The sequence below is a fragment of the Hippoglossus stenolepis genome, chromosome 6, assembly GCF_022539355.2.
Source record: "Hippoglossus stenolepis isolate QCI-W04-F060 chromosome 6, HSTE1.2, whole genome shotgun sequence".
Lineage (NCBI taxonomy): Eukaryota > Metazoa > Chordata > Actinopteri > Pleuronectiformes > Pleuronectidae > Hippoglossus > Hippoglossus stenolepis.
Genome location: NC_061488.1, coordinates 2,306,926 through 2,320,340, shown reverse-complemented (window position 1 = coordinate 2,320,340; position 13,415 = coordinate 2,306,926). Strand labels below are relative to the sequence as shown.

Below are 13,415 nucleotides of genomic sequence, written 5' to 3'. Positions count from 1 at the left end.
AATAATGCAATCCATCGCTCCACTCAGCCAGTTAAGATCCTCTGTACACGGGCGCCATCGTCAAAAGATCACAGCACGCACACGCACACACACACACACACACACACACACACACACACACACACACACACACACACACACACACACACACACACACACACTCCCCACAGCTGCAGAGCCAGAATGTTCTGTGTGGATCATAGGGAACCGTTAGAATCACTGGTACATCATGTGTTTTTTACTGAGTTTATGATATAAGACACTTTTCATTATTAATAGGGAGTTAAATGAATCTTAAATTTTAAATGATCACGAAAAAGCTTTTACGCAGTTTACTGAAGTCGTTTAACAGCAATGATGAGTGTGTGTGTGTGTGTGTGTGTGTGTGTGTGTGTGTGTGTGTTTGTGTGTCTGTGTGTGTGTGAACCAGTTGTTGCACATTAAGGGAACCTGTCTTTCTTATGGGGACAGAGTGAAGTAAATAATTAAATTTTAAATTGAAGACACGTTATAAAGTAAGGTTAAGGTTAGGTTTGTGTGTGTGGTCCAGGTATTACTCACGTTGCGGGGACCTAAATCTTTTTACACAATCACATGATGGGGACAAAAATCAAGTCCCCATAATGTAAATCATTCAGTTTTAAGGTTAAGACATGTTTTAAGGTTAAGGTTAGTTTAATGTTGGGTTTATGTTAACCTAGGGTTAGGCAAGTAGTAACTATGGTTAAGGTTAGAGTAAGTCTCTAGCGCACGTGTGTGTGTGTGTGTGTGTGTGTGTGTGTGTGTGTGTGTGTGTAAACAGAATAAAAGTGTAAAAGCAGAAATGTAAAGATCTCTGGTAGAGTCTTGCAGTTGTGCTGAGGAATGAATTCCTCTCTTATCTCGAGTCCCATTGTCTCCAGTGTTATCTGGTTTGGCCTCGGTGCCACGAGTGACAGATGTAACATGAACTCAGAACAGACAATGAAGCACAAACAGAATTAGAATATAATCTTAGCGATGAATATCCACCATCGAGCAACAGCATGCAACTTGAAGCTTTAAGAATCAGTCATATTTGTCAGCCGGTTTGATAAGATGTCAGGTTTAATGATGTCAGCTTGAGCTGGAGGTTATGGTGACAGGCCTTCTTCACTGTTTACTGATGTTTTATTTATTTACTAATTCCAAATCTCTGTCTGTCCGTATGTGACCCACATATCTCAAGAACCGTTCGTCCTATCAGCTTCACACTTGGCAGGAGTATTGTTAAGGGCCAAGTGAGGTGCAGTGTTGAATTTGGTGCAATTTGAACATGTGATACGTTCAATTTTGATCAAATACGAATAAATAGGTGACCAGCGTGACTGGGACTCATCAACGTAAGTGATGTAGTCGATCCTCCTGACAACCGTGTGTTCACGACAGCTACGACTGATTCTTTACCATCTTCTTTGTGCAGCAGGTCTTTACTTTCCACAGCTCAGCTGAAGGTTACTCTTGCAGTTTGCTTGCAGCGTTATTTCTGCAGTTTTACCACAGAACAAGCAAACAGGCAGTTTTAGAACAGGCACTGCTGTAGTCTACCAAACCATAAATGGATTAACTGATAATAATATCTTCAGATTAATTGATAAAGACAATAAGTGCTAGGTGTTTCCTGACTTGTGACGTGAACGGGAGACACAGACGTACTTAGTGGCCTGTGCTTGCTGGGACTCGGGACTACGTGAGGCCCTGACATCAGCAGCTTGTTGCTCTGATTCATCTTCATCAGGAATCACCTGCCGTCTCGTGTTCCCATGAGCTCTGGAGCTCTCGTCTGTTTCCACATATCAGGAGAATGTTCCAAGACCCACGCCAGACCAACGGGAGCTGCCCTGGATTATTCATTTTTCCTTCCTCCTCCAGGCAGCCGCACACATGATATCTTCCTGGTCTCTGCCTCGCTGGCTCAGGTCTGTCGCAGAGAATCTCTCTGCTGCCACCTCTGCTTACAACACATCCCTGGTCCTCACAACCCGTGTGTTGGGACACCAGGAGAGACATTTAACTCAAGAGGTAATTTATACTTTTACGCCATTACAGTTAGGAGGTTTTTTTCTCTACTAGATTTATCCGGAGCTTTATTTAATAGGTGATTTACAAGTAAAGATTTCTTTTTTGCTCACAAAACATCGAAAGAGCTTACAAATTACTAGATTGGCAGAACATGCCAAGGCCTCCGCCAAGGCCCATAACCTTAACCTGAACCTAACCAAACCTTACTAGACCCTAAATCTAAACCTGAACCAGACCCAACTTTAACCTAGACCTACCTGTACCTTCAATCCAAAGCTACCCATAATCATATTCTAAACCTGAACCTAAACTTAAACACACCCAAACTCTAACCTGAACCTTCTTCTTCTTTTTATTCTATTTGGCAGACCAGACGCTGCAATGGCGTGTTGCTGCCCTCTACTGTAACCGTTATGTGTTTATACTGACCAATACTGTGCAGATAGTCCATCAGTCCACTTCATTCTGGTCCAGTTATCCAGGTTTAGTAGATCACAGTAAAAACTGTTTCTCCAGTTGCTCTGAACCGTTTCCTCCTTTGGGACGAACACTTCTTACTTTGGATGAGGATCAGTTTTACTGTCTCTGAGTCTCCGCACCTACATTTGCCATCTGGGTGTTTAACCAGCTTTGACCGAAAATAAAGTGGTACCTTTAACTTAAAAATAATCTTACCCTAAACCTAAACTTAACCCTAGCTTTAATTAAACCCTAAAAATACACTAAACCCAAACATAACCTAAACATGGCTCTAATTTGAACCAAAACTAAAAACTAATCTAAATCTAAACATACCCCTAACTTGAATTAAACCTAACTGTACACTAAACCCTAAAATACCCATAACCTAAACATGGCCCTAATTTTAACCCAGACTAAAAACTAACCCCCTAACCTCAACATACCCCTAACTTTAACCAAACCTAACAATACATTATCACAAACAAACCCATAACCTAAACCTAAACCTAAACATGGCCCTAATTATAACAAAAATTAATAACTAATCTCAACCTACCTGTACACGTATCCTAAACCTTCTCTTAACCACACACACACACACACACACACACGGTGCCACAGGATTGGCTGGATTCTCGTCGCCACTTCTCACGCCTCGCTGTGATTGGCGCACGGGCCCGTGACGTCAGTGCGAAGCGCCGCACTGCAGTTTGTAAAGTTTGCCGTGTCGCCAGCGGACCGATGGACAGAAGTGCGTCTGTGTCCCGGTAAACGACCGAACACCAGGTACGTGTCCCCGGCGATGTCTCCGGTCATGAGTCCGTGTTGTGTCCGCCGCTGTTAGAATCCACCTCCCGCTCCCTGGTGACCACGGAGACTCGGTCTGGAGCGAAGGAGCTAGCACGTTAGCTGCTAGTGATGCTAACCCGTCTCGAGCTCTGAACCGCTCGAGACGGACCGTTTTCTAAATGCTGTTAAATGACCAGTCAGCCATTACCCGCTGTGGGCAGAGGGGTTAGCATGTAGCTGTCTGCACGTCCATGCTAACTCCAGGGATCTGCACCGGCAGCTCGCGGGTTTCAGGTGTTAGCTCTCGAACCCTGACAGCGTTAGCTGGATGTAAACACTGGCACGCCCACTTTCCCCCCTCGCGTTTTAATGTTGGACTGAAGCTGAGCAACAAAACTAAACCAAGAATTACTCAATATAGTTTTCATCACTAGCAATATAACCAAAGCCCAATACATTTATATTTATTTATATATATATACAATGAGGAAGTATAACGCGTTGTTACACAGTGTGAACACACTGTTGATCAAGTCAATCAGATTTTGTGTATATCCCATAATCAGTCATCACAATGTGTCTCCCAGATGTTAACAAGGTGCGACGTCTCTGTTCTTCCCCCTCAACACGAGTAAAACCACCAAAAACTCCTGTTCACTGGAGGGAAAACCCAGAGACCCCAGAGACCCCAGAGACCCCAGAGACCTCAGAGACCCCAGAGACCCCAGAGACCCCAGAGACCTCCGAGACCTCGTGTGAGGATCCGTCTCCCAGGACGGACTGAAGTTCTATAGATTAACTTACATGTCTTTTGGAAGACGCTTTTATCCAAAGCGAGTGACAATTAGTGCTTTCAACATCTATGAGGGGGGTTCAGCGTGTTGCCCAAGGACACTTCGGCATGCAGATGGTGAAGATTGAGGATTGAACCGCCGACCTCCTGGTTGGAGGACGACCACTCTAGCCGCCCAGATGTCGCGTTTAACTGAACACATCAACAATTAACAGTATTTACAACATTGATTAGAAGAAACAGTTTGTATGAATTGAGGAGTTATTGTCAGTAATGGTAGAATATGTGAGGAGGCGTATTGTATGTCAGGCAGAGTTGATGTGATCACAACAGGCAGGATCATTGAATCCACGATGGCCGAGTGTTGGTCAGTCTCTACTAATAAAGAAGATTTTAGAACCACCCAGCCTAAATCAGTCTTTATACTTGAAGGGATAGTTCACAGAAAAATGAAAATTCACTCTTTATCTACTCACCACTATTCCGATGGAGGGGGGGGACATAAAAGAAAACACGACATGCCTCCATACGGCTCCTGTGGTGTCATCCAAGTGTCTGGAAGCACCAACATACAAATTCGACAATCCCTTTTTTAAGCCTAAGAGTCCACTACCAGAAGCAGCGATGCTAGCAGATGTAGCGATGAGAACGTGCACCCCGAGCGTGCACTTGGGCGAACGTGTGTGCGGTTTTCCTGTGCGTCCTTGTTAACGTGCGTCCGAGGAGGATATCATGGGACATTTAGTCTTAAAACCTGGTGGAAATGAGTCGTTTTGAGTCCAATATGAACGTCGGTCCTTACGTTGTATTAATATCTGCTGATATTAACCTTTTTATTCCAGACATAATTCTTTGGGCCATATCGTCTCTTCCTATGTTGGATTATTCTTTCTCCTCAGAAGGTCCTTACGTTGATTTGTTTGTGGAAACAATATCAACACTGAATAGTGATTGATACTATATTCAAATGGGTAAAATCTTCATAGCAGCTGCACAAAATTCATTTAGTCCCTCCTGACTCCTCTTTCTTTTACTTGTTCACACACACACACACACACACACACACACACACACACACACACACACACACACACACGGGACACACCCGTAAACTCAACATCATTTCGTGACGTACATGTTTATTTGCATACAAAGTGTGGGAGTGAGATCCGATTGCAAGAGATCAAAGGAGACACGATCAGTACGCATTTGGATGTCAGGTGTGAATAGACCAACTTGAGCTGTCTGTTCCTGATGGGATCTCTCAGGATGAATGTGAAAACCAGGTCTGAACTGGGCCAGAGTTCGATGTGTTAGTTTTTTTTACTAAAGACATCACACAAGTCCTGTGACAATAAATCAAATGCTGTCATCAGAAACAGTGTTGTTTGTGCACACTGACTTTCTGGTTGTGCGTACACACAGCCCCAGGACTGATGTTCAGGAAGATACACATGGACTCATTGCTGAAAGCATATTCAGTTTATAAAATAAGCGAATATTATCATCATATTATCTTGAACCAACGGACTGCAGCTATGCTTGTCTCAGACCCACTGGAGCTGGAGTGGCGTCTTATGAAATGCTTTTCAAGGTTTGTTGCTTCACTGCAGTATTTCAACACTGAATTGAGCAGCTGCCTTTTGTTGAATTTTTTTCCCTGCCCTTGTTCGTTGTTAATCCAAAATATGCTGACACGTCAACTACACAGCTGTAGAGAGTCTCTGCTTTATTATGGCTGCGTAACCATGAAGCCAGGACCTTTAAACTAGAGCCAGAGTAACGCTGGTGTTAATACCTTATTGCAGATGTATCAGTGTTGCTGTAGGTGAGTCAGAAAATGTTAAAGTAGGTTGGAGGTGTCACCACACGTATTCTGTCCAAAAGAACTAACAAGTTCATTTTTATACTGTTTATTAATACTGAGTCTGTCACGTGTCCAAATCAGACCAAATTCTACGCTGCACAAGTATGAGGGAGAAAGGTTGACTGGTTCTCGAGGTGAGACACAGACAGGCAGGTTTCTGTCACTGTAACAGGCAGGAAACACTGCACAGCCGGCTGAGCTGAACGGTGAAGAGCTCATTTGTTTGACGGACCCGTTCTTGTTCATTTAGATGGATGACATCAATGTACTACACCACAGATGCCTCCTGAATCTAAGGCGTCGAATCAGAGATATTGGGGATGGGCGCCCGGCACAGGAGCGATACATGAGGCTGCAGAAAGACGGAGACGCACTCAGGTCAGCCTGCTGTTCAAGTTTCACGGGCTGTGCAGAAACCCTGAAAAACCCGTTTTATAGATACATATTCATTTATTAACCATTTATGCTAATTGTCTGTTTATTTACTTCTGTGTTTTTATAAATTAAATGTATATTTTTTTTAACCAGCAGCCTGTCAGAGAAGCTTTGACGTTACTGGTCAATACACAACTTTTTTCGTGCACCATGGCGCATTGAACGTGACTGTGCACATTTGGTGTTTTGGTGACAGGATGCGCCCGGCACATCTGGAAACAGGGAAGGATGGAGATGTACTGGGTGTGTTGGCGGCAAGGATTGACCAAACCAACCAGACATTGTTTTATACTTCTCTTATCCTTCCCTTTGAGGAGAGTGCGCACCGAGCGACAGTGTCGTGTCACTTTGGTGAGGGCTGACTGCATGAGTCTCAGAGAGAGAGGAGGGAGGGATGATCTGTCTCCTGTTACAAACAAATTTAATTTCATAGGATAAACTTAGTTAAATGGAAAGATACCAGTAATATAACGATGCCTGTTTATCGTGCCGCTAACGCACTGAGTACATCTCAATTTATCCCCATTTCCAGATGCGTCAGACATGCGATCGCGCTGATATTGTTGTTGAGACTGTTTGACAGGATGAGGCCGTTCTTCCAGACGTGTTTCTGATTCAGCAGTTGAACCAATAGTCACCTATTGTTAACCTGTGATTTCTTCTCTTTAGTTACCAAGGGAACTCTGAAGAAGTGGGTTGCTATGTGGCTGGCCATCCTCTATCAAAGGGAAACTGTTACTTCGAGGTAAGACACATTGAAACTGATGCTGTAAATCTCTCCGTAGCGCCTCCCTGAGCTCAGAGTTTCAAAGTGGCAGGAGACTCCTCGCTTCCCTCCTCTTCCTCTCGGTGAAGAGTTGGGTCAAGGGCTTTTTGAGTTTGCTCACTATTTAGCTTGTCATCGACACAACCCTGGAAAGTTTGATCTCTGCTCTGCAGCTTCTGTGACCGTATCTCGCAGGAAGATAAAAAGTTATAACACTTTGCACTTGTACTTCTAAAATCTGACTCTGAGGCCACTGCGTCTTCTTAGGAGATAAAGTGTCTGTGAGCATTTCTTAAAAAACATACTCTGTGTGTTCAGAGAACCTCACCTGGGAGTCAAAAAGTGAAACATAAAGATGTTTCAAATTTTGCACAGTTTCAACAAGTTGGCCAGCAAGTGAAACTAGTGCTCAGTGTTTCCGCTGATACCATTTTAACGTGGCGGCCCTGCCGTGGCAAAAATCTCTGCAGCCACAGCACAAAAATAATATCAAAACAAAGCAATAAATAATCTAATCCCATGCCTTGGTTACAGAGGTGGGTAAACAGAGCAGGCATTTAGTTAGGCGGGGCAAAGACTCATCTATCCTCACTCCTTCAGTTCAAGATGGGTTGTCTTCGCTCTCATCCTGGTTCCCTTTCAGTAACACCTGAGCTCACCTACTCTTTTCTGTAGCTGCCGTGACATGATGTCGGTGATTGCTGTCGAGTGAAGCAGTGGAGACGGGTGAACTGTGACTTTCCCGGATCAATAAACCAAACGTTGTTAAAACACAAGCGAAAACCTCCTTCCGGTATTCGTCTGGCAAACTGGGACCTTTGCCACCATGTGTAACCTCTTGACCCACAGGACACCCTCCAGAGAATGTCTGTGGAATTGGTCGCGGTGAATCCTGCTGTGATCTCACATCGAGTTTTTTTACTAGAGAAAATCCGTAGAAAGTCCAGAGTCTCTCACTCAGACTTGATTTGCGTTCTCGCATACAAGCCCCATCCAGAACGTACAGAGGTTTCTCCGGAGTCCAGTGCATGTCTGAAAGCAGCTCATGCCTTCATTTGGTCAAGATAGGCATCGTATTCTTATTAGGTTGATTATTATATATTCTTTGTGCATCGTTACTTGATGTGATTGCATCAAACTGCTATCTGTAACTTTGTTATTCACAGTATGATAGGCCCACATACCGTCATCCCTGGTTGTGCCCAAGATTGCTTTTCCATCCAGCCAGCAATTTTATCCCCTGGAATCCCATTGCTGACAATTTTCTCAACTTCATATTAAATTCTCAGTGCCCCCCCACAGTCCCAGTTCACCAGTGCAAAACCACTACCTCAAAAATGTCCTAGCTCCATTGGAATGAGGGATAGGGTGTGGGTTAGGTGGTATCTCTGAGCACAAAGATTAGTCTAACACACAGTGTTTTTCAGCAGACTGGCAGAAGGAGAAAGCATTGGACCTTTATTAGAGCAAAGCTCCTACAGCCACTATCAGGCCGCTGTAACCGTTTGCATCCATACAGTAGAGGGAAGAGGAAAGTATCCTGGTGATTTAGCACCGGAAAAGTAGCAAGAGTTCAGTCGTAAATTAGGTGCTGAGGTGCAGAGTGTTCTTTATGAGGCAGCTCCTTTGTGGATGGTGCGTGTCATGGTAGACCTTGTGACGTTTGTTCAGGAGGCTGCAGGTGAGGCAGGCGGTCGCTCTTGTCTTGGCTTCAGGAGGAAACATTAGGCCATACGTTATCCAGGGAGCCTACGTCATTCTACCGGGCTGCAAATAGAAACCAGACAGGACCACGCTGCATCCGAGTCCTGTAGCCACACCGAACTCTCCTGATTCTCTTCTCCCCCCGTTCCTTTCTGATTGCCTCCTCTAGATGGGAAGCACTATTTCGGGCACATGATGGAACATTTCAGATTTGTTTCACTCGACTCGACTACAAGCTAACAATGTAGTTTGACCTTTTTTTTTATCAGTGCTGTGAGGAGTTCCTGATTTGTGCCAGATGTGACATTTCCTCTAAATATGATGTCAAACTCTCATCTGACCTCCAGATCCCTTTCTCTCTCCTGCCTCAGCATGCAAATCGTTAAGATAACAATGGTTATATTTAAATGAGAATCACATTTGGAGCCTCGCAGGTCCCTCTGACATTTAAACAAGAGGATTTTAGTGTGGTCATTACCCAGAGTTTCATGCTACATTTTTCTCTACTTCGTGACGCACATGCTGTCAGTTTCCCAGATATCTCTAAAATTTGGGAGCATTTATTCTCATAAAGGTCAGGCTTCTGTCGACATATGCGTCACTGCTATCCTCGTGTTTCTCCCTCGTTCTGCTTTCACAAGGAATCCATTTCACGTTTGTTGTCAGTGCTGCTGCACTTTCTCCAGTTTTTGTCATCAGTCCTCCCCGAGCCCAGCTCAACATCTGCAGCATTCCACTCATTTTAATAGCGTTGTTTGAAACATTAATGTCAACATAACTGAACGGCTCATCGGTGAGCACATTCCTGCTCTTTCATAATCTAAGTCATCTCGCATGCTCTTTTTATTCATGGTATTTTAGCAGTTGAGGTGTGGACGTGGGATCCCGCCAAGGGAAAGAATTCACTCCTCACACAGCGAAGGTATGATGTCTGATCCCTAAATTGACAAACTGGAAAGGAATCGATCCTGGAATCTTTAGTCGGGGAAACACAAGAAGTTTGGTTTCATGTGCCAGGAGCCGTCGAGCAGGAGCAGTGATTCGACTGGTGAAGGAGGAGGCGAATAATGAAACACGCAGGTGAAGTGGAAGACGTGAGGAACGATGCAGAAGAAGTCACCAACGAAGGAAGGAAACAGACACACACAGTTACTCTTCTACACCTGATTATTACCTAATTATGATCAGGTTATTATGATGACTGTCCTTCACCCATTTCTGCTGGGTCATGTGTCTGTGATTGGGTTTAATTGGCTGGTTGGTGTCGTGTCAGGGGGGAGGAGTCTATTGTGAAGCTCTTCCTGCCGCCATGTGAGCTCTGGATGTTTCATGTGCAGCTGTTAACTATTGACTGTAAATAAAGATGGACGACGCGTCTCCATTTCAGGGTCACTTACGCTGATGAGTCCCAGCCGCTGCTGCCTCAGAGTCGCCTGAGTTATTCAAAGTTTATTAGTATTTAACGTTTAAAGTGTCCAAATTACACAAAAGTCTACACTACACTTACTTGGGCCACGAACAATCCTCATGCCAAGTGTGGAGCCAACAAGATTAACGGTTCTGGAGATTCCTGGAAGTAGTAGATCGACCATCAGCACCACAATTTCTCCTGTTCCTGGATATTAGCACTCTACACATTTGATTGTTCTCATAAACATTATGACTTGAATTCAGTTCAAAGTGATAAATTCCTGGATCCAGCCCTTCGTCTGGTTCGGTGCCAAAAGTCAGTGAGTTCTCTTTCTGTTCGTTCTCCACACTGCTTCCAAGTTTCAAGAAATCTGGTTCAGTAGTTTTTGCGCCGTCAGGCAGCAATAGAGACACGGTAGACATTTATCTATTGTCACACACAATGTGTTCACGTCAAACAGCCCTGTATGTAGTGAGACCAGTGCAGTAGCACATCTCCACTATGTGTAGAGTCAGACTTTGGTTTGGATAAAACTCTGCACACATCAGAGTAAAATGTGACCAGCTCCAGCTGTGAGTTGATTGAACTGGTACTGGTCTTAGGCTGCTTCCACACTTACACTTTTTCGTCTGAAAACGCATCAACTCTGCTGCAGATGCGTCCGGCGTCCGGCGTCCACACTACTGGAGTCTAAGAGCTGCTGAAATGGAGAAGTTTGGAAACGCTGCTGGTTCCGTTCTAGTTTGAAAACTCTCGGGCTGCGTTTGAGTCTGGACGGCCAGAAACTGAGATGATGGGAACTATGAGGTAGACGCACACAGACGGCTGCTGATTGGCTCTTTTCGATGATGACGCAGCCCTCGCTGGTTCGTCAGGCTCCTATCACATGACCCCCTGCCGAAAGAAAACAGCTGACATTGGCCTCAGCTCCCATAATCAATTACTACTGTTGCTGACCCTGTTGTCTTTGCTAACATTTTACAATGAAACAACTATTAGAGCCGTCTGTTTGCTCCGGCACATTCACGCCCCGTGCACGTGGGTGGATACGTAATATGCGTTTTCACGTGTGTTAGTGTGGACGAGGATCAAAACAGAGCCAAAGAGTCTGAGAGCCGAAACACTGGTGTAGACAGAGATTGTTTTAGTTTGAAAATTACGTTTCCAAACAAAATGTGATAATATAGATGTGGCCTAGTTACAGTGTTTTCTCTCTCTTTGTGTGTGTGTGTGTGTGTGTGTGTTTGTTATAGGTGACGATAGTGGACACAGGGGTGAGGGGAACCATTGCTGTGGGCCTGGTGCCTAAATTCTACAGGCTGGACCACCAGCCTGGCTGGCTGCCATACTCTGTAGCTTACCACGCTGACAACGGCAAGTAAGTCAAACCACAGTCATCTATACACTACAGTTTCTTGCATGGTTTGGGAAAATGGATTGTGGCCTGTTGCTGCTGCATCCACATATAACCGCAATCGTAATTCCGTATATAATTCTCCTTAGTTCTTGCTTTTGGTTCTTACTTTTTCTTGCTCCAGCATAAAGTACTTTTGATGCAGGGATAATGGCTCCGAACCCCACAGGCCTCAGAATTGTTTGTCTGGCTTCAATTATACATTTTCTTTCTTTATAGATTTACATCACTTTCTTTTTACTACTAATAATTTGAAAAATATTGAACAGTGCACATCAGTATTATTCAAAGTGACGTCTTTAACATACTTGTTTGGTTTGTCCATTAATTTAAAGTCAAAAATATCTAATTTGCAATAAAAAAATAAAGCGAAAGGAAGCAAGAATTATTGTTGTTGTCAAAATCTTTAATTTTCTCAAGATCTTGTTATCAATTAATCTGCTAATTGTTTGTGATTTTGGTGATTTAGAAATTGTAAATTATTTACAGCCCAACAGTTCCATTATTAAACCACATTTAAATTCACTAGATCCTGGTTTGGATTTGACACTAACAGAAACCAGTTCCCTAAACATGTCTGATATTCTCTATTCTCTGAGAAATCAATTTAAAATTGAACAATGTGAAAGACAGTAAAAAGATAAATCCAGAATCCATAGTAATTGGGTTCTTCCCCAAACAACACTACATCTTTCCAAGTGTCTAATGAACTAACACGAAAACAAACGAATGCAGACGAAAAACATCACGTCCTCGATAATAGAAAGTGAAAAACAGATCAGCATCAGCCCCCTGATCAGGTTTCTCATCAACATGTGATGTTTACTGTTGAATGTAAAGTTCTGCACCACATCCTTCCACCAAGTCTCATGATGATCCCTCCAGTGGTTTTTGAGTCCTCCTCCTCACAGACAGAGTCAGAAGAAAACATAGGCTCCTTGGCGGAGGTGGCCCGGGCTTCTGATACATGCCATAGATACTTATTTGACCCAAACTGGGTGCTAAGCACTTTCACTACGTGCTCTGTGTTTAGCGTCATGTTTAGGACTGGATTTATATTCGCGGTGCGCTGTAGATATTTCAGCATCCGATTTCACCCGTTGATGGCACCGCACACTCCTGCAGCATTAGACAGATGTGTTGTACATTATCAGGCCATAGCAGTCGCCGTAATTATATGGCTCAAAGTGTGTTTACATATTTCTTCACTAGGTCATTCAAGGAGAGCAGATAATGAGGTAAACGTATGTAAAAGTGAACTGTGTGGGATGAAGGTCAGAGGTCGGCCTGCTCTAAACACGGTGTTTGTTCCTCCTTTTCTTTATTCGCTCATCCAGCCTCTCGCACAGCTCGTTCCCCCAGAACAGTCAACTTCAGTTTTTATTACAGATGGTTAATATACTCATTATATATTTGATGTTGTTTGGTGACAGTGGAAAAACCTTTTGACTTCAGCAACATTAGCATTTTGTTCAGTTCTTCCAGTTAATGAGGGAGTTTCTCTTCATTGTGATGTAAAGAGACTTGAGATTATATATATTATGATAATGGAAGTTTTTCTAAGAGCTACATTTGGTTTTGCACGACTCTTAATCAGTCGAGCGATACATGAAATTAACAAAGAAAATGTATGATGTAGTTTTGATGAGTAACAATTATTCAACCCCGACATAATCAATAAACAAATAGCTTCTTTTTTTTTGCGATCATCACTGACACCGTCACTTTAAACCA

At 43.5% G+C, this 13,415-nt stretch overlaps 1 protein-coding gene across 1 annotated transcript in view; it reads left to right on the top strand.

Moving 5' to 3' along the window:
* Positions 1-3,166: 3,166 nt before the first annotated feature.
* The window catches only part of spryd3 (SPRY domain containing 3), a 50,700-nt gene continuing 40,451 nt past the window's right edge, over positions 3,167-13,415 (top strand). Inside the window, exons 1-4 of the mRNA XM_035159316.2 lie at positions 3,167-3,288; positions 6,202-6,329; positions 7,056-7,131; positions 11,521-11,645. Coding sequence (XP_035015207.2) covers positions 6,202-6,329; positions 7,056-7,131; positions 11,521-11,645 — 329 coding nt within the window. The 5' untranslated portion in view covers positions 3,167-3,288. The remainder of the gene's footprint in view (positions 3,289-6,201; positions 6,330-7,055; positions 7,132-11,520; positions 11,646-13,415) is intronic.